Source organism: Cyprinus carpio, chromosome B13 (assembly GCF_018340385.1).
Source record: "Cyprinus carpio isolate SPL01 chromosome B13, ASM1834038v1, whole genome shotgun sequence".
Taxonomy (NCBI): Eukaryota; Metazoa; Chordata; class Actinopteri; order Cypriniformes; family Cyprinidae; genus Cyprinus; species Cyprinus carpio.
The window spans coordinates 18,473,013-18,493,417 of record NC_056609.1 but is presented as its reverse complement, the minus strand read 5'-3'; the positions used below and the strand labels follow the sequence as shown (position 1 = coordinate 18,493,417).

The 20,405-nt window shown below is 38.2% G+C and overlaps 2 protein-coding genes across 7 annotated transcripts in view; one reads left to right on the top strand and one right to left on the bottom strand.

The window, feature by feature from the left end:
- The window catches only part of LOC109112431 (stromal membrane-associated protein 1-like), a 102,759-nt gene extending 100,100 nt beyond the window's left edge, over nucleotides 1–2,659 (top strand). For all 5 annotated transcript variants that reach the window (XM_042737023.1, XM_042737019.1, XM_042737020.1 and 2 more), the window contains one exon: nucleotides 1,579–2,659. In XM_042737023.1, the coding sequence (XP_042592957.1) occupies nucleotides 1,579–1,713 (135 nt within the window). In that variant the 3' untranslated portion in view covers nucleotides 1,714–2,659. The remainder of the gene's footprint in view (nucleotides 1–1,578) is intronic.
- Nucleotides 2,660–2,707: 48 nt separating this feature from the next.
- On the bottom strand, nucleotides 2,708–20,383 carry LOC109112025 (galactosylgalactosylxylosylprotein 3-beta-glucuronosyltransferase 2). Of its 2 annotated transcripts, XR_002021518.2 has the most exons (5): nucleotides 19,378–20,383; nucleotides 14,254–14,398; nucleotides 7,900–8,048; nucleotides 5,375–5,515; nucleotides 2,708–3,354 (listed from the first exon to the last, which is right to left on the bottom strand). XR_002021518.2 is itself a non-coding variant. In XM_019125052.2 (4 exons), the coding sequence occupies exons 1-4, from the start codon at nucleotides 19,942–19,944 to the stop codon at nucleotides 3,268–3,270; spliced, it is 948 nt and encodes a 315-aa protein (XP_018980597.1). In that variant the 5' UTR covers nucleotides 19,945–20,380; the 3' UTR covers nucleotides 2,708–3,267. The 2 variants fall into 2 exon arrangements, 1 of the variants encoding a protein (XP_018980597.1); XM_019125052.2 differs by lacking the exon at nucleotides 5,375–5,515 and having other exon boundaries at nucleotides 19,378–20,380.
- Between the last annotated feature and the right edge of the window lie 22 nt (nucleotides 20,384–20,405).

Sequence of the window (20,405 nt, the reverse complement as noted above, 5' to 3'; positions counted from 1 at the left end):
GTCAATTAGTGAGGTCTGCTTTGTTTTATCGTTTTTTTTTTTTCTTTCTTTTTAAAAGTGGTGCTTCACAGGGAATGGATTTAGAGACTGAACACAACTTCTCTGAGAGGTTTTAGCATGCTGACAGCTGACAGTGGTTTAGTGTGCTGTTAGACTGTCAGCATGGTTTAAGTCACCTCTCTTCATTCATCCCCTCTAAAACACCAGCACTACCGCCATCAGAGCGCCGCTTGTGTCACAGATCCACCACATTCAACAACATATTTCAAGACGATTGATGTCAGACTTGTTAAACTGATGATGTGCTGTGAACTGCGAAGTTTCTTTGTCGAGAGATTCGTTTTGTGTAATAAAGCATTGTAATAATTTTAGCCTCAGACAACCCACCAAATGGTCGATTATGTAGTTTTGTACATCCATTGTCAACATAGTACATCAAACTCTTATTTCAAAAATAGAAGAATCCCGTCTTCCATTATATATCCCTTTTGACAGCTGGATAAAGATTGCACAAACTTTAGTTTCCAGAATTCAAGTTAATAATAAAAAAAAGAGGGGGCTGCTTATTTTAAACCATTAGTTTTTCTCTTTCTGCTGGCTATGAGCTGTAGAGACAGCGGTATAAATCAGACAGAAGTGTCTGATGGGCTGCCCCACAGCCAGCGTACCCCACAGGACCCTCTCCTCTACCGCTCTGCTCTCAGGAAGAATACTGGTGGGAGTCAAGGGAAAAGAGTACAGGTATAGAAAATGAAAGAGAGAGACAAAGCGTAATAAGAGGGATGATGAGTTTAAAGATCAGAGGACAGCTAAGTAACCTGAAAAAAAATAAAAGAGGACAAGGGAAATTACTGGTCAGATCTTTGGTCTGATTTTGTAAAAACATGCTACTGTAGAAACTCACAAAAGCAAATATATTTCTCTTTTAATACCAAAGCTCTGTTCCAAAACCTAGCAAGCTTCATAGACAGCAGCCTGTGACAAGTTTAAAAAGCCCTCTACATATAATTATTATTATTTATGTATATTAATTAAATGAAGACTGGAGCAATGGCAGCTAAAAGTTCAGCTTTGTCACTATAGAAATCAATTACATTATAAAATAAATTAAAATAGAAAATAGTTATTTTAAATTGTAATGATATTTCACAATATTGCTGTTTTTACTGTATTTTTCATAAAATTAATGTGGGCATAAAAGACCTTTAAAAAAAAAACCTTACTGACCCCAGACTTTTGAATGGCAGTGTATATAATAAATATTTTTATTTAAAATAAATGTTTAATTACATTTTTATTTAAAAAAAATAAAAAATCCGAAAAATGTTTAAATGAAATAGCTACGATAATATTTAAGAATATTATTTCTCTCCCCTCAGCACATTCCACATGTCATGCTGGCTTAGAATTTAGCCAAATGGGTATTTTAGGAGATAGTAGTTTTCATAAAAACCTTTTCTGTTGGCGGAGTGCCCATGATGCCTTTCTCTGTAGGTTTTGGACCACAGCTAATTATGCTAACAAGTCTTGTGTGTGTAGATGTTTCACACTTCTCTCTCTCCCCATTGCCTTTTTCAGATTAACCAACAGATGTCTGGAATGAACCTGAACGGTTCTGGTGCTCCAGTGGCATTTGGGCCACCTGGTGCCCCCATGGGCGGCTGGGTGGCACCCCCCTCCGGTCAGACCCTCAGCACCCAGCTATGGAAGTAAATGAATGAGGGAAGATGGGGGACAAGGGGCACCACATCCCTCTATCTCTCCCCTCCTCCTCTCCTCCTCCACCACCACTTGCGCCCAGAGTTTTATTCATGTACTGTCATTTTTTCCCCCTTTCTCTTTCCAACCATTACTACTCTGGAGAGCATCGATTCAACCTGCCCTGTGTATTGATCAAGTGAGCGAGAGTGTAAGAGACTGGCAGCTTTGACCGTCTTATTTGCAATTATTTTTTTCTTCTTCTATATATATATATATTTTCGGGGGGTTCAAAATACATATCAGCTACAAGAAAGCTGCTGGACCAATTATACAGGCTTCTAATATATCTTTACCAAATCAATAGTGAGTCATAGTATTTAAAAGACAGAGGTATGGCTATCATATTTGTGACTACCCCCTCCTTTCCTATCTTCTGTAGCCCCATGTCCAGAACCCTGTAGCAGATATTGTATAGTCCCATGTAATGTATGTAATCATGAGATAGTCAAACCCCTCGCCCCCACTCTCCCGCCACTCACCCCACCGCATCTGTGTAGCTCCATGACAAACTTCATCTTTACTGTGATGTTTTAATGTGTGCGTTACAGAGAAGCACAGTGAGTGAAAGACAAATAAACCTGGACGACTGTACAGCTGTGACGGCTAACAGAAGGGTGGGGGGGGGGGTCAGTAGACAGGGGCTCGGGGAAGGAATTATCATTCTAGCCAGCTAGTTTTGAAAAGTAAGGACTGAACAAAAGCGTGCAGTCAAACACGTCAGTCTCGCCGCTGTAGCAGAGCTCCTATCCTCTCAGACAGGGTCTCTCTGCTGTGCAATAATATAAACATCCCCACCATGTCATCCAGGTTTATTTCTATAATGTGTTTACATTTCTGGTGCCTAGTACAGAGACAGAATATTGTTATTTCCGTGCATTAAACAGTGAATAGCCATGAACTATTGTGTGATCATTTTGTCTAAAGACGCATTTATTGTAAAGTTATCTTTTCTTTTTTTTTTTTGCTTTTAAAGAGGGTCGTTTGGAATAAAGACAGTTGTAATCCAAAAGTTTTGTCCTTGTAATGATGTCTCACACTTTAGACGGTATTTCCAGGGTTTTTCCATCCACTGTTCCTTTTATTTTCATGGATTTGGCGATTCTCTTCAGCACCGCTCAACCTCTTTGTACATTATTCAAGCAGCTGGTCCTTTTTTCTCCATTCACAGACATTGATCCGATTCTCTGAGTGTCCAGAGTCTGAAAATGGTAGTTGACTACCGCATTGGGAATAAGATCAAGTTTTCACATACAGTTGCCATTTGAAAACCCCTTGGTTTCATGGTTTCTACTCTACCATGTTACAGGTAATCCAGTGTGACGCCACTGTGAGAAGCTCCGGCAGATACAGTGTGTGTCAGTAGAGAATCCCAAGACAACTTGGCATATCCTTTCCACCAGAGCAGGTATCCAGGTAAAGTTCAAAGGTGGCCATCAGTTTGGAAAGTGCTGATGATGGCGGGCCTTCATCCAGTGTTATATGACAGTCTTAGTGCAGTGTTGCTCGCTAGACCTCTATATAGACCGAGTCTTGTTGCCGCTTTGGTTCGTTACCCAGGTTGACCTTCTCAGTGCGGGTATGCCAGACCAGGACCTGGAAGAAATCATTTGAAATCAGGTATTTTAGAATACAGGAACCAAGCATGTATTAAAGCACATGCATATTGTATGTACAGTTTACCTACATGACTATAAATGGGACTGCCCTTGAAACACTTTACCAACCTCAAATAAATGCTTTTTAATGCTATTTGAGCCTAAGAAACAACATAAATGGGTTCAGTTCATGTCATTTAAATTTTCTTTATTGCCCCATTCAAGTAAGATTAGTACTAGTATTGAATCCCTAAAAGAGCTATTGCAAATATGGCTGCCAAATGACTTTCCCTGAAAATGATTTCGGAAGAAATGACACGTACTGTACATAGGTCCATCATAACAGAAAATAAGGTCATTGTGTGTGATCTCTCAGCAGAGATGTTTTAGGCTGTTGGTGCGTGAAGGTTGCTGGAATGAGATCTCTCGGACTGGTTACATGTCTTAATTATACCAGATGCAGGGAACGAGCACAGTTAAATTGCCGCACCCAGGTGTGACGCATCATTTCCTGAACACATGGCACTGCAGATTGGCTTGTTTTGTAAAACAAGGCTAATTTAGCAGAACCATAAGAAATAAATAAGGTACACTGTGGAGCAGCAACCCAGAAAGTAACCAAAGTGTCCTGTGACCTGATAACCAGATGTATCCCTCTGGTAGATTCAGTAATACTTTTTATGAAGGTGTCTGACACTTTACTTTGCTGTCTACTAACCCCATTGTTCCTTTGATAAATATTCTAGGGGTGGGCGATATACCTAAAGACACGATTAACTGGTAGAAATGTATCAACTAGTCACAAAAACATAATTTGCACGCATTTTCAAGCATTGTGGTTTAAAAACAAGTAATTTTAAGCCGTTGAAATGCAGTCAGCAGTGAATTTGTGTGTGCTGTTTGAGAGACTGTTTCTGAGCGATGTCAGAGAGGCACGTGAAGACGGTGCTCTTAGAGCACGGGAGTATTGAACGGAGTTATTTTTGCCGCTTTATAGGCTTTGAAAGGATAAATACACACATTTGTATGTGTCAAAATGCCTGTCTTTGCAAGTATCCTCATAAACACAGTAATTTAATTCTTAAGTGAAAGCAAATAGCTGAGAAAGAAAGCACATGTGTAGCGGTATACTGGATCCGGGCAGCTCTTAAAGTGACAGCAGTCTAATATTCCCACTCTCTGTCATTCACATTAAACAAACAACAAAAGAGAGAAAATCTCTCACTGCTCTTGACTAAATGACTAATTCAACTTTAATAAGAAGAAATATATATTTAATTCACACAGTGAAGAATATGCAATGTCTTATTTATTTGATTACTTTATAATGTATGTAGCATTTCTTATTTATTTGTTCTACTGTAGTGTTTTGTCCTATTGTTTGTAATTAGTTTCTTATTATTATTTAATCACTGACTGTTGTGTTCAGTGAGCTTAAGAGTTTTTTTTTTTTTTTTTATGGCTAGTAGTTAGTTAGTTTTTTATGATATTGACACTGGTGACAAGAATTATGAAATTTCTATGGTATCAAAACTATTGATATCACAAGTCTGAACGTCTGAGATGGACTAAATTGAGAACTTCCTGAACTGAATTGTAATTGGTTTGTGGGTGGTTAAACTTCATTAGTTGTGTTTGTGTTGTGACATCTGCACCCCATAGTGATGTCTAATTTTTATAGGAGGAAAGTAATAATACATGAATAATTTAACTTGTGCGCTTCCGCTTTTATATGTAATAAATCCTTTCATTTTTAATGTCAATAATGTAATGGCTACAAATGAGTGCGCAAAGGTTGAAAGCAGTGATATAACAGCAGTGTGGAGGTGTGCAACCAGAAGTCCCCATGGGCTTTAGTAATTGCAAATGAGTTTCAAGAAAAAGGTATTAATATTTAAACACTTAATACTTTTTGGACTAATCTTGGAGCAGTCTTAGTCTTTGCATGTGCATCTATTAGAATATTGTAAGACAAGTGTGCTGAGATGTCATTGTCATTATTGCAATGTATGCCGTACTCTTGTTAAATACTCAGATAGACAGATTTCAGTTTGTACAGAGTGAAACCCCACTTCGAGCGATCCAGGAATAAGAGAAGGCACTCTGTCACCCTGCTCCTCTAGATCCTATCTCCCCTCTTCAATACCTTGTTTTGGCTTCTAAAAATAGAAATAGAAAATTTGACCATTTTAGCTTCAGTAATATCATGTAATGCGTCATTTACAAGGTTTTAACATTTTCATTGACATTAGTTAAGACATTCGGTGCACTACCATTCAAAAGTTTGGAGTCAATAAGATTATTATTATTTTTTTTTTGGCTCATATTAATTTATGCAGCAAGAACATGTTAAACTGATCAAAAATGAGAGTAAATACGTATAATTTTACACAAGGTTTCAAAATGAACTTTCTAGTCATTGAATAATAATGCATTTATTTATTTTTAATTTGAATAATATGAAGATGAAATTTCCACAAATATATTAAGCAACATAACTGTTTTCATTGGTAATTAAAAAAAAAATGTTTGAGCAGAAAATCAACATAGAATGATTTCTTCAGTGTCATGTGACACTGAAAACGAGTTATGGCTGCTAAAAATTCAGCTTCACCATCAAATAAATTACATTTAAAAATGTTGAAATAGAACAGTTATTTTAAATATAACAATATTTGACAATATTATTTATTATTATTATATTTTTGGTCAAATAAAAGATTTCTGTCAAAAATATTTAAAAAATCCTCCCAAAATTTGTATGGTAGCGTATGAGCTAACAAGAACAATTTTTCTATTCTCTTTCTATTTGTTCTTTCTACATAATTCATATTAATTCATAACATGATTAAAAATGCAAGTGTATGTAGAAAGTAATAATTAAATTTCAAAGGTTATTAAATGCTTTTAAAGTATTGTTCATTGTTAATGTTAGCTATTGCATTGTGTCGTGTTACCAGTAAACACACCTTAAAGTGATTTTCTACAAATAGGATAGAATCTTGCATGACATCAAAACTAATTGTTATAGCCTATAATTTTTTCAAGTATTTTAGCTCTTAATAAATGTATATTACTCTTAGTTCCATTGTGAAAAAAACTGAAAAATGTTTGGATTCCATTTGGCCTGTCCGTATGAAACAATTTTCTCAAACATTGTTTGTGTTAAAGATTTTTCCGAGGGTTTCTTTTGAATCTAAACAGGATGAGCATCTGAAGCCTTGAGAGAGAATAATAATTTGAGCGATTGTGTTGTGCAGAGTGAAGCATGCTGGCACGCTGACAGCAGTCTGGCAGGATCTGGTCTGCAGGAGCACGATTGAGATTGACATTAATAAATAGGAGAGTCTATGCACTGACTTCTGTAAATAAGCCTGTGAATCTCTCTCATGCACCATCTTCACCTCTCCATCTATATGGCATGTTTGCCATCCCTCTGCCAATCTCAAACACATTCCCTTTGCCCTCTTCTTCTTCCTCTCTGCCTCTGTCCCTTTCCTCCTTGTCACATCAGTTTACTCCCATAAGATGACCCACCCAAGCCTCCCTGTGCTTAATTTGAAGTGCATGCTAGGAGTTAGCCATATCTCCCTGCCTGCAGGCTTAGTCACAGTCATCTGCTGGGACCCTCAAGAACGCTTCTACAAATGTGACCTTTCCAAAAGATGTCGCTGGCAGTGCTCCACTTTGGACAGTTTCCCGCTCACGCCCATCACGAAGACCCATGACTGTTGGCACAAGCATGTCCTTTTGTTTACCTCCATAATGCCATCCTCATATTACTGGATTGCAGCCACAAATTTAAGTATATTAAACTCCCACTTTGTCCGAGTAGCGACTCGCACTTCTTCGTAACTGTCAGTGGCCTTTCTACTGTTTACGGGTGCGATATCTACACGCTTACACCTGCCACGGCATTGTACCACAGGAACAAACCTGCACTCTCTGCTCTCTGTTTAAAATGTGCACATTATGCTGTGTCTAACAAAATGAAACTACTGATTGGCTGACGTTGGAAACATGTCCTGCTCTTGCTGGTGTTGGTGATTAGTGGAATTGTCAGCCCTGCTAATAGTCACTATTAATAACCCAGTGCGGCTACCATTAGGGTAATTGGGTGATAATGATGATGGCAGGAGCCGTGACGTCATTACGGGGAGGAAGAGAGCATTTTGACACGTAAGGTGAGCCGAGTGAAGAGGTTTGAGCTTGAGACTTCAGCTCCTGAGATAATGGGCCACGGATGAATGCAGGAGCTTTTAGAATAAGACCGAGTCAAATACATAGGAATGTGTTTTTCATTTCATATCAAGAACTCCTTGACAGTGCTATTCACTGTTGTCACTGGTAGAAGAATAGACCACCATATGAAGTTAGGTTTTCAAATTGCTACCTAAAAGATAGGGTTGAGTCATAATGTCTAAACTAATGACTCAGACTCAAGAAAGACTAGGAACAAATGAAGGAACATCAAAAAGTGGATGTTTTTGTAGCATTCATGATAATCAGTGTGAAGGATGCAAACGCAGGTTGATCTACTGACCTGGGTACAGTTCTTGGCCTTTGGCTCCAAGTCCTCCACCTTAGTGATCTGTTTGAGGAAATCAGACTCTTGCATCCCTGGTTTGGCTCCTCTTCTCTTGAACAGGGCACGTGGGTTTGACAGGATCACCTGAAGGTTCACTGCAAAGCCTGCCAATGATGAAATAAAGTTTTGCAAGCAATTATAAATCACATTTTCAATTTGAATGTATTTTATTTAATTACCTTTTCCTCTTGCTTTTGTTGTCACAACTCATGATAGTCATAAGTGGAGAGTTTGGTAAGAAGTGCATTCCTAAGAGCTGTGACTGCAGATTGCAAATCCCAAATCACACACTTCCAGGGGTTGAGCAACTGCCATTGAGATGAATGGGAATGCTAACAGATAGCTTTCTCCTTGTATTATAGACTTTGTTTGCAAATGAAAAAGTCTGGGTTTGGAACAAGCTCCACCAAATATAAATATATATATATATATATATATATATATATATATATATATATATATATATATATATATATAATATATATATATATATATATATATCTCAAAAAGCTCACACTCGTACAGACCTGAAATTGTTTATTGCAAATATATCTAAAACTAATTATAGTGCAGATAATCTCCTTATATATTCAAGCACACTCTCTCATTTACTCTGTATTAACTATACACAAATACACATCTCTTCAGTGCGCTCTTGACCTTATGTATTTCTTGTGGGAGCAGATTGAACCGCCCCACTGTTGCATGTGGGTCAGGGTAAGTTTTTCACCCTCTCGTTTCCATTTCTCTTGATGACACCTTCTCAGCCACAAAACAGGAGAAGGACTTTTCAAATTTGACTATAGGGAATATCACCCTCTGTTGTGGGCTTTTTATCCTGGGCACAGGCTGTTTTCTAGGACGCCTGCATTCCAGCTAAAACCACCTGGGCTTCCCTCAAATCCATAGAGGCGAGCTCACGACAGCAATGCAATGTTCATCTAAGCCCTAGCTAACTGTGTCCTTGTGTAGTTACAAGGTTTCTCTTCCTCAGATCGACATGCATACTGTCAAGCTTTATTAATAGTTGAAGGCCAGCCAGCTCCTTTCTTTTGATCTTTTTTTCTTTTTTTAATGACTATATTGCCTTTTGATGTCCCTGTTGGAGTATTGAGGGAATGATGTAAGAACCTATGCTCAGAGATCCAGGTACAGGGCTTTGATACAGCTGAAGAGCCGGACATGTTTCTGGGACATCATACTTTAGGGACCGGCTAGATGCGCCGCTGAGTTAAATGTATAAACAGTGTTGTAAACGCACACTGAATGTTCACATCCTGATTATTAAACCAACTTTAAGACTATGACCAGGGTAGGGTTGCACTGGCCTTTTGTAAGGTCTTTAGGATCACCTTCAAATTTGTAAACGTAATGGTGCTGTTGTTATGGTTCATAAAAACGTATTTTGCCTCACAGAACTGCCAATAGTAATTGCATTTCCAGGGAAATGCAATAAATAAATCATGAAATTAGTATATTTAAATATGTAAATCATATTAATGAACTGTATAAAATTAATAAAGGACAATAAGTAAATACAAAAATACAACAGTCTGTAAAAGGCAAATGGGAAAGTACTTTTTAGATTAGTTTTGTGTTAATTCACTAACAACTCACTTATTTACATGAAATTATGTCTAAAGGATTGCATTATGTTAAGGTACAATATAAGCTCATTGCTGTAATTTAATCAGTTTGTTGTTCTTTCCGATTGTTATTATGTTTATACATTATACAATTTTTAATTGTTCTTTTTAGCTTTCTATCCATCAAAGAATTCTAAAAATGTATCATGGTTTCCACAAAAATATTTTCAACATTATAATAGCTAAATAATAATAATAATAATAATAATAATAATAATAATAATAATAATAATAATTTCTTGAGCAACAAATTTCTAAATGATCTTGTGACAATGAAGATTGGATTATTTATGATGGATTTTGTGATTTTGGAGTAATGACTGCTAAAAATTCATATTTGCATCACAGGAATAAATTAGTTACGTTTAGTTAAGTAACTAATATTGTGTAATAATATTCCACAAAATTACTGATTTTACTTTTGAAATGCAGGCCTGGTAACTGTAAGAGACTTAAAAAAAAAAAAAAACAACAACCTTACAACCCAAAACTTATGACTAGTGTAGATGTTTCAACTGATTTTAATGGTGCAGTTTTCACATATTTAGTAGTGTGCACTGTGCAGTGTTGCCAAGTCCACGGTTTTACTGCGAAATTTGGCTAATTTTAGACTGTTGCCAAGGGTTGTATATTAGTACGTGGGTTAAAGCGATGTACCCTCCTCGTCCCAGAACGCTATTTTAATGGCGAGGGAGCGCCCCTCAGAACGCAATTTCAAAAGAGGGGACCCCCGACAGAGAGGAAAACTATGGAAAAAAATGCAATTGGGCTGGTTTCGTTTTTTGCAGACCTGGCACAATTGTTGTGTGCAATTTTTAGCATAGTGCCCACCACAACAATGAAGCTGTTGCAATCAGTGCATTTTATTTATTTTAGAACCACTACAAAATATTTGAGAAATGAAATTCTGCAAATGTATGTATATATGTATGTATTCTTCTTGTGACACAGATCGTGTAAAAGCTAGTGTGACTAATCCACAGCCTAATCACTGTGTACACTACAAATGCAGCTTTTTGTTTTCGTTTATTCTCATGCATAATCTTTTCAACTCTTCTCCGCCTAATGCGCAAAACGTCGCTATTGTGTGTTAAAAAGGTTTCCATGTTAAGACAAGCACTTGAGCTCCTCTTCAGGTGAGAGCAGTGCTTGAAAGCAATGAGAGAGGCGGTTCAGGACCTTTTCTCTGCTATTGTGTTTGCTCTCGGAAGAAGCCGTACAGCAGGAATACTAAATAAACTCATTGTTCTCAGCTTTTGTTCAGGGAGAAGTGTAGTAGAGCCGGCGGATTTATGAACCTTAAACAGCTCCTAGAACGTGTGTTTAGTCTACAGCAGCGATGTGAGGAAGCGTATACATTGTATGAAGTGTTTGTGAAGGGAGATGTGCTCACTGTCAGGTAGGGCTTGACAATGAATACATTATCTCTGATGACAATGATGATGATATTATGGGTAAGTGAACACGTGTGAAGAATACAAGGTATGGAAGAGGAGCAATAGTGGTAGTAATGGAGATCACATGAGGAAGAGATGATACCATCTCTTGTTATTAGATTTTCATGAACAGCATAATATCCAGCGGCAGAGCTGGAGTCTGGGGAATTAGGGATTGCTTCAACTACGCACTGCTATCTCTGACGTTGTATTCATTTCCTCGAGCTTCATATGAGCCCTGCCTCTCTCCATTAGGATGTTTCCAACCTGTCTGCATCTTCTCACCCTTCCTTCTTTAATGCATTGCCTGAGAGCTCACGTTTGTTAAAAATGCACAGAGAAATTGCTGAATTTAGCTTCGGAAAAGGTGCTTTTCACCAATTATAGGGAGCAGAGAGCCCCGCCACCTCACTTCTACCTAAATTACAGGGTATCTGTTATCTTTTTCTACCTGTTATGCTTTGTAATAGTGTGTAATTTTTTGTTGTTTTTTACTGTCACAATACATTTTTATCATAGTAAACTATAAGTAAGCAATTTGAAAGCTGATCTCCACAAAAAGTGTAAACACAGACGCTTTTAACATCCCACTGTTTGGCAATCCCGATCAGCCTTACATGTCAACTTCCAAATTACGTTTAGTCGTTTAGCAGATGCTTTTATCCAAAGTGACTTACAAATGTGAAACATCACAAGCAATTTATCAGAAGAGCCAACAGTATTTGCAATACACGGTGCCAAGTGCCAAGAGTTATTATAGGAAGTGCCTTTGTTTATGGTTGCGTTTTAGTTAAGTGCTCGTGGAAGAAGTGTGTTTTCAGCTTTTTCTTGAAGGATTTGATGGTCTCAGCAGATCGTGTGGAGGTTGGCAGCTCGTTCCACCAGAGAAGAACAGAGAGGGTGAAGTATCTGAAGAGCCATTTAGGGCATGTTTACATGGCAGCGATTGTTTTTCCTTTTTGCGTTTTGAAAAGTTTATCGTACAGGCGGATCATCAGGATCCGAGAAAATGACTAAAATGCTGTATTATGCATGGTAGGCGAGTAGTTGGCGATGTTATTTTGTAAAGAGACAGTACATGCCTGCGCAAACATGCATTCAATTTTGCATTTTTGTAGTTTACATAGAGATGGCGATGGTATCATTTTTAAAAACTGGCAATAATTTTTTCAGAAGTTTGTTTAAAAATAGTCAAAATGCATGAAAAGTTTTCTGTGTTAGTACCTTAGTACCTTGAGAAGAAAGGACCAGGTGCTGCACATTTACTCGCACCGAGGTATATGTACACTTATAGTATTTATTTATATTTTGAATTTCCTTTTATTTTATATATTTTCATATACATTACATGCTTTTGCCATTTTTATTACATTTTGTTTTTGAATATATATTTTTAGCTTAAATTTATTTTTCAGTTTTAGTAATTTGGTCACACTTTATTTTAATTCTCACTAACAAACCATTAACTGCAACTTTTGCCTCAATAAACTCCAAATTTGCTGCTTATTAATAGTTAGTAAGTAAAGTTGTTGAGTTTGGGTATGATTAGGGATTTTTTTTTTCAGATAATATTTATATTTTATTTTATTTCACCTTTAAATCAATTATTTAATTTTTTATTTTTTTATAGTGTTACTTTGCCTTAACATAAACAAGCCTAGTTCTCTGTGCCTTCACTTCGTAAACACTGACATGCTCTAGCTAGTATCACTAGTGTTGTATAGGAGAAAAGCCTCTTCAGAAGACTCTCTAGTGTTTCACAGCTTTTTTTCCTCAGCTTAGAGCGTTTCTTTCGCATGGTCTCTCTATATAGGAACCGCTTTGCTGCCTGCTTTGGGCCAATTTTATATGCCTGTTTGAAGCGACTTCAGTGAGGGGCAGTCTGGAAAGTATCAACACGACCAAACTGCAAAGAAGTCCCATCTGTTTATCTGAGCAGGCAAGCTGCTCCTCACACAGCTGATGTTGTGATTATCGACAGCACATGGTATAACATGGGAAGAATATCCTTCAGAACTCAGAGATATGGATGGCGGAAGTTCAATACCTTAATAACATTAAATAAAATTGAGAGACCTTGTGGTGAAACTTGAAGACATAATGCTCCAGCTAATGTTGTTCTGCTTCTCCAATACTTTTAAGACATTTACCATAATGGTTCTGAACTTTAAAAATGTCTTTATCAAGTCCGTTGATGGATGGTTAATCGACATAATGATACAAATGTATATCTTGAATACACTGTAAATCGCTTTGGATAAAAGCGTACGCCTAATGAATAAATGTAACTTAAATGGAAGCTTTCAGATGGGCAGGGTGTAAAAACAAATGGCGGTTTAGTGTTCAGCTTGAGGTTTTACGTGATTTGCACAAATTAGTCCTGGTATACAAAACCATCTGCATTACGGAAAGTGCCAGTCACCAGAAACCTGTTATTTAACCAGTGGAATCTATTGTCAAAAAAATGTCTTTATCACTCAAGGGAGTGAGCTAGATCATGTTCAGGGCCTATAAATATTTTAAATCTAGAAACAGACATTAAGAAGTATTTCCAAGAACTGGTCAAACAACATTTTAAATGACTGCTTAATCTGTAATACTAAACCAGCTATAAAAAACCCATTAAGCCATGATGCATAGGGTTTTTCATGTCAAAGGCATGGTTTGTTTTTGTTGTTTGTTGTGATATTTATATTAAGCAGTTTCAGCACTGAATATATTGTAGGCAGAGATTTTTGAGAAAATGCAACTGATTTATCAATACAGCTTTTCCTAAAGCAACATAAAATAAAACTGACAAGTTATTTTGTCATTTGAAATGGTTTATATTCTCTTCCATAGTTTTTAATGATACACTCTAGTAACCATTTTATCATTTTGGGCCATTTTTAAAGAAAATACATTGCAATAACAGGGAAATCACTTAATTGTCTGTAATTTTCTGTTATTCTGAACTGCGGTGCTGTTAAACAGCAGAAATTCCATTAGTGTGAACGCATGCTTTTGTGTTTTAGCCTGCACATAGTGTAAAACAGGCATAATTGTCATATATTCAAATATATGTGCCTTTTTTTCCTGCTTAGGCAACAATTGTGCAGCCAGATTTTTATACTCCATTATCTTTCTGTTTTTTTTGTAATAATAATCAGTGAAAAATTGGTAGTTGTGTTTTAATGACTTGGCATGTTGTTAAACGAGAAGTTCAAGAGATTTTACTGGTGTCTTACCAGCCATGTCAATTGCAAACGGCCTGTCCGCCTTCCAACCAGTGTACCAGCCGACCACTTTCCCCTTTTCCACCAAGGGCCGCTCGTACCTCCGGCCTCCAACAAGTCCCACTGGCCACACTGACACTCTCCTGGTTGACCGCATCTGAACAGCAGAAGACAGAGCAGTGATAAATATGATACTATTACAAACCCAATACACCAAAGTTATTATAAAGATCTGCAGAGTTTTGCTGTGGATCCTCCAGTCGGGTTCTTTGGACCTTTATACTGCTAACCAAATGCAGTACTTAGTCTGTTATTATTTTTAAAGAAACGAGCATAGTACCGACACGCACAGCATGGCTTATTATAAAATCCTGGCTCATTTTCAGTACAAATAAGTCCATCCACCTGCAGTCTGCTGGAGACAGCACACATCGCTCTTCAGTTTCATAAACACAATCACATCTGATTGAACCACCCGCCAACACTAAAACATTTCCAAGAAGATACCATCTTCCTTGAATTTTATACATCCTACTGCTGAAAGAATCTTGTTTTGCCTTCATTCCTTTATATATGGTGAAATGAGCGTTGCTGCAATTTCCCGAACAAATGGTCAGAGTAGCCTTTGAATATTTAATGGTTGCGCTATTTATGTGAGTGCTGTACGCAGTCGGGTGATGTGCCTGTAGCTGGCGGCCGTAAGCAACGGACAAGCTTTGAAGCCCAAACTGCTGCCCCTTTAGCTGTATTTCTAATGTCTGTCTTCCTCCCTCTCTTCAAAGGCTCCATCTCCATAATGGTGCTCTTAAAGTCTAACACAGCTCAAAGGCAAAGTCAAAGAATTCTCCATAGCAAAGAGGATGTCATCTGCAGGTGCCAAGCATCCTTTTGCGTTGAAGTTGACAACAAGGGCAACAGGCACAGCCATCAAATGCAGTGTCCTATACACTGTTCTTTGAGCTGAGCTCTCAAGCTACAGGCGGCTATGGCTAGGCATCTGTATTTGGCAGTTCTTGTGACCCATGTGTTTTCCTGCAGGGACAGGGAATAAGAAAATCTGGCCCCATTTTGACTACACGGTGCAGAGAAATAAATTTGTTGTAGATGAGTGTGTTCGATATCTTTAGGGAGGTAAAATCACCTTCAATAACAAAACTCTACATGCTGCCTGACAGTTCCAGAGAGGATTCAAACAATGCAACAACAAAATTGGATCTAGTAAGGAGCTATATTTCTAAGGAAAGACAGGTTACAACTGAGAACAATAAATCTAATGCAGAATTTGCTGTGATGTGACATGGCACCGAAGACACAGGGCTGGGTAGGAGAATACATTGCACATTGAGTATATTGTACCACGAAAATCAAGATATGATTTCATTATGACAATGTGCTGCCAATACATGCACAGCACAAAATCACATTGTAACTCTGTTTTTTAGTTACTCTCCTCTGACTTGCTTTCCAGTAACAATATCTGAAAATGCTTGAAACGAGAAGCAAACAGTTTCAGTTCCTATTGACTTGCATCATATGGACCAAAAATACAATGGAAGTTAATGGAACCCAAATTTATTTGGTTTGGTTTGTTTGGCCAACCCAAGTACTGATCTGGTAATTGTGTTCAGTAGAAGAAATACATACATACAGGTTTGGAACTACAGTTCAGTAATTGACCCTTCGCAAAGACCCACCCCATACCCCCCGTTACTGTTGCTCTCATGCCACACATCATGTTCTCACGCAGTGAAAAATAACCGTTACATTGCGGAGCAAGAGGACACTGACAGACAAGACAGAGCAGGTTAATTTAGGTTTAAAACAAATAAACATTTTTGTCATTTTTAAAGAAATTCAAACAATAAATACCGTTTTGTGGCTTGTTATTGTGTTGTGACAGATCACTGTAGCACCTCAGTTCAAGCGGCATGTGACGTGAACCGATCATCTCTTCCTCTTTACTAGTTATAACATGAAAGAAACATAAATGAGTATCAGAAGGTATCTTGTTTCAACTGCGGAAAGATGTCAGTACACACCATTTTTCAAGTCCATCGACGTTAATCTACTTTCCAGTCTGGTGTGTGTGTCGGACAAAAATGGCAGATTCTGTGTTATGATTGGTCAGATCACCTCTCGATCAAACTCCATGCGAAGGGTCAATTGATAACCAAATTTTCATTTTGGTGGACAATTTCTCCTTGTGTATATTAAAAATAAACAAGGAGAAAACAAAGAGGTTGTGGATATCATACAGGGTGGCACTCATGTTTTACATGGAAAAACATGCAGTCTGATAAAGCACCACATCAAGGTACGTGTCTTTCCTTTTAATGCTCTTCATGTTTTACAGGTGAGAAAGAACACAAACAAAGTTTGATTGGCTGATTTGTGATTGATTATATCATGCTCCATTTTTGAGTCAAATTGATTGTCATTGGAATCTTATTTTCTATCTAAAAATAATAATGTATGTTCTTTTTGTGAGTTTAATGATACAGCTATTTCCGCTCAAAAATTTAATAGTAGAATAATCCTCCATACTTCACTCAGGCAGTTAAAGACACTTTTTTCCCACTAGAACTTGATTACTGTACTCAACTCCCTACTACACCTTAACAAAACTATTGTTTCACTGTTGCTCTGTCACATATCTGTACTAGTCTGTGTTTTTCTAGCTAATTTTGAGACCTTGTATTGCAGTTCTTTTATGTTACTGTCACCTGAGGATGAATCACTCGAGCTGTAGCATTTCTTGTTGGGGAAAACAGTATGTGCTAAATGAATACATTTCCTATGTGTCATTAATATTTGTCATTATGAAACACTAGCTGTTGAAAAAGGCCAAATGACTCTCATTGTTGTGCTGTGTAATGTGTTTGTGTTGAGCAGAGCAGGGGTCATCAGCATACTGACGCTGCGCTCTACCCCTCAGGGGCTGTTCCATGTGTTCATCCACATGTCCAGCTGTGTTCTGGAGAAATGGAGAGAAAGAGAAAGAGGCAGAGGGAGGAAGGGATGCACAAAGCAAGCATTGAAGGAATGAGGAAGGCAGTAAGGCCCGTGGCAGAAGAAAAGAGAACGGCTCAGATGGGAGGAAAAAGTAGAGGTAAGAGAAGGGTAGAATAATTGATGATAAATGAGACGATGAGCTATAAGTGCAGGGTTTGGACAACAGCCAAGAGAGAGGTAAAAATTGTGGGTTTTGTGTGATTTGTGTTGCTGTAGATGGGACAGAGAATATAGTGCAGAGGAGGAAACCTTTTCTTTCATCTCATCATTTGACTGCTGTCAGCTTCCTGGTGTCCTTTTTATGCTTTCCAGTCAAATAAAGGAAATGTCCAACCATCAGATATTGAATACAAAGCAACACCTTTACATGGCAATTCTCAAATTTGTGTGTTTTGGTGGCTAATTCATTTGAATTTGTATGTTTTTGTTCAATCATCTTACATCCCACTGATGATTTTTTTTATGGGTAGACTTTCATGCTTTTTTCTAAAAAAGTTGCACATTTTCAAACAAATTGCATCATATTAATTAATATGAAAAGCAAACTTGTTAAATGTGTTTTCCTGTGCAATAAAGTTGATTAAAGGGATGGTTCAACTAACAATAAAAATGATCAAATGTGGTGTCCATGTTGGTCCAACTCCAAAAAAGGTTCCAAAAACACAGTAAAATAATGTTAAAAGTGGTCAATATGACTTGTGCATTACATTTGATATTGCATACTGCACTATCCACCTTATTTTTCAACGTGGAAGTAAGCTGTTTTCTGTGAATATGTGAGACTTCAGATTCATTGGCTGCTATTGCAGGGAAACAAGAAGAATATCAAAGTGCAGTAAAACTGTTTGCACTACAAACCAATGTGTTTATAATTAGGACAATACATTAAAATAATATGTAATATAATACCAGTTTGCAGTTTCAAGCAGCATAATGAGCTGTTTTGTACAGCTAAAAAAAACTGGAAGTCAGACGCATTACATTAACAAATGGCCGTGGCAATTTTCATATGTGAAAAAAATGGTCTTTTCCTCAGAAAAGCGTGACCTGTGTAAGACACAGCCTCAAATGAAGTGTCTCTCATCTCATCACTTCACAGTGTTATCTGTTTCATCCATCGTCCACAGACAACCGTTTAAACAGACAAATCCTAATTTCCCAGCTGTCAGGTCACTCTCTAGTTTCTCTGTGACTTCCACTGCTTTAAACTGGGTTAATTCACTCTGCTTGGCTACACAGTATACTGGGTCGCCTTCACTTACGTGCTTCAACTGCTGCGCTTTTGAGTCTCATAAGAAATAGATGGCAATGGCGTGATAAAACACATCGCATGAATGTCCATAGGGACAGATGTCACAGCGAAGTCTCCTGATGCTTTGCAAGTTATTAATTGCCACCATACTTCTCTTTCTCTCCAATTATATATTTAAATGTAATACAGCAACCTTGTGGAGTACAAACATCTTGTACAATGACAATATAGAGGTTGAACTAAATTGTCTTCAATTGCTGCTTTAAATTTTTAAGTTTTAAATTTTATTACACATTTAAAGTGCAGGTTCTCAAGGCAAATACTGCAGAGGCACTGTGTATATCACACTTTGTAAAGCATGTAGATCTACGCTCCTGACTTATACATCTGTTTGGTTTTATAGATGCATTCCATTTAATGAAAAAATAAAATAAAATAAGATGGGCATAGGCTATTGTGCTGCTTCTTAGGGGGGAAATTAACTCATCCTGCACCATCTGAGTTGACATGCATGACCTTTTTCAATGGGTCAGGGTTTTTTTTTGGGGGGGGGGGGGGGTTTTGGACCTGGGCCAACAAGCAGATCGTAGCAACACCCTAGCACCCATATAGCAAATCCCAGCCGTATCTAGACAACAAAATGTCACAGATTCATGGAAATTAGTTCTTATGACTCGGACCAGTGTGAACCAGCAGAGGTTTCTTGAGAATCCCAGCCATATCTGTCTAATTGCCGCTATTTGCAATGTTGCATTTCTGTTGTAATTGCTTTTCTAACCAAGTATAGGCCTACTTCATTTTCAGATTTCATCTCAATCCTTACTCGTCTAAGTAGAATTAAGCCAATAGTCATCTCAAGAAGACGTATTTACCTCTTCAAATAACTCAAGGCTGTAAGTGTTATCATCATCCGCGAAGAAAACGACTCCTTTATCTTTGAACGAGAGATGTCCTCTCAGCCAGCCGAGCGCTAAGTTCCTCTGCTCGGTCGCTCGGGGCATCCCTGTCCGCTTGAACCTGCGCGGGGTGAACACGTTCAGGTGAGTGTATCGCAGCCCAGAGCGGGCGAGAAACCGAGAAACCAGCTCCGTGTGGGAGTTAGAATCCTCTACAACGATCCAGTGGAACTGCGGAACCTGGCGGAACGTATTTGCCAAGCGGGTGAGCTCTGCTTTCTGCACCGCTCGGCTGTAAGTAGGAGTGATGGCATAAATGACCGGGAGAGATGTGGCGTTACTCCTGCTGCTGGTGCTGGTGCTGCTGCTGCTGGTGCGAGTCGTCCTGACGACCTGCCGCTGCTGCGCATTTCCCAGCCGAGACAAATAAAAGCTGGCCGTGTTCCGAACAGACAGCCTCTTCGTATCGATGTCGATCACGATGATCACTATCAAGATCCACGGAAGAAGGATGAAAAAGCGCGTGTAGAAGAGGGATTTCATTGTGCCCGAAGAGCCAGCGCTGCTTAATGTGAAGAATTAACAGTCCGCCACTGACAGAGCAGTTCATTCACAGCCGATTATTGAATTACTGCAGATTATTACTTTTTAAACTTCATTTAAAGCCGTCCTTTGCGTGTTTTTTAGCCAGCATCCGCATTCCATGAACGTTTAAACTTGCCATTGCCGTTTCCTAAACGCGCTGTTGCGATCCCATCCCGTCCTGCGCTCCGCCAGAGTCCGTTCCCTGAGATGATGCTCACAATATTTAGGGATTCAGCGCAGATAAGAGTGCCAAAAATAACAACAGGTCATTGTTTTGGTCACGTGCATAACTTGGAGAGCAATAAATCTATGTAGGTGCTATGATTCCTCAAAACTGCATCGAGTGATGAGACTGAGCTGATGGTCCGACGGACGCTGCTGTAGTCCGCTGAAATGAGGAAGACTGAGACTTCAAACTG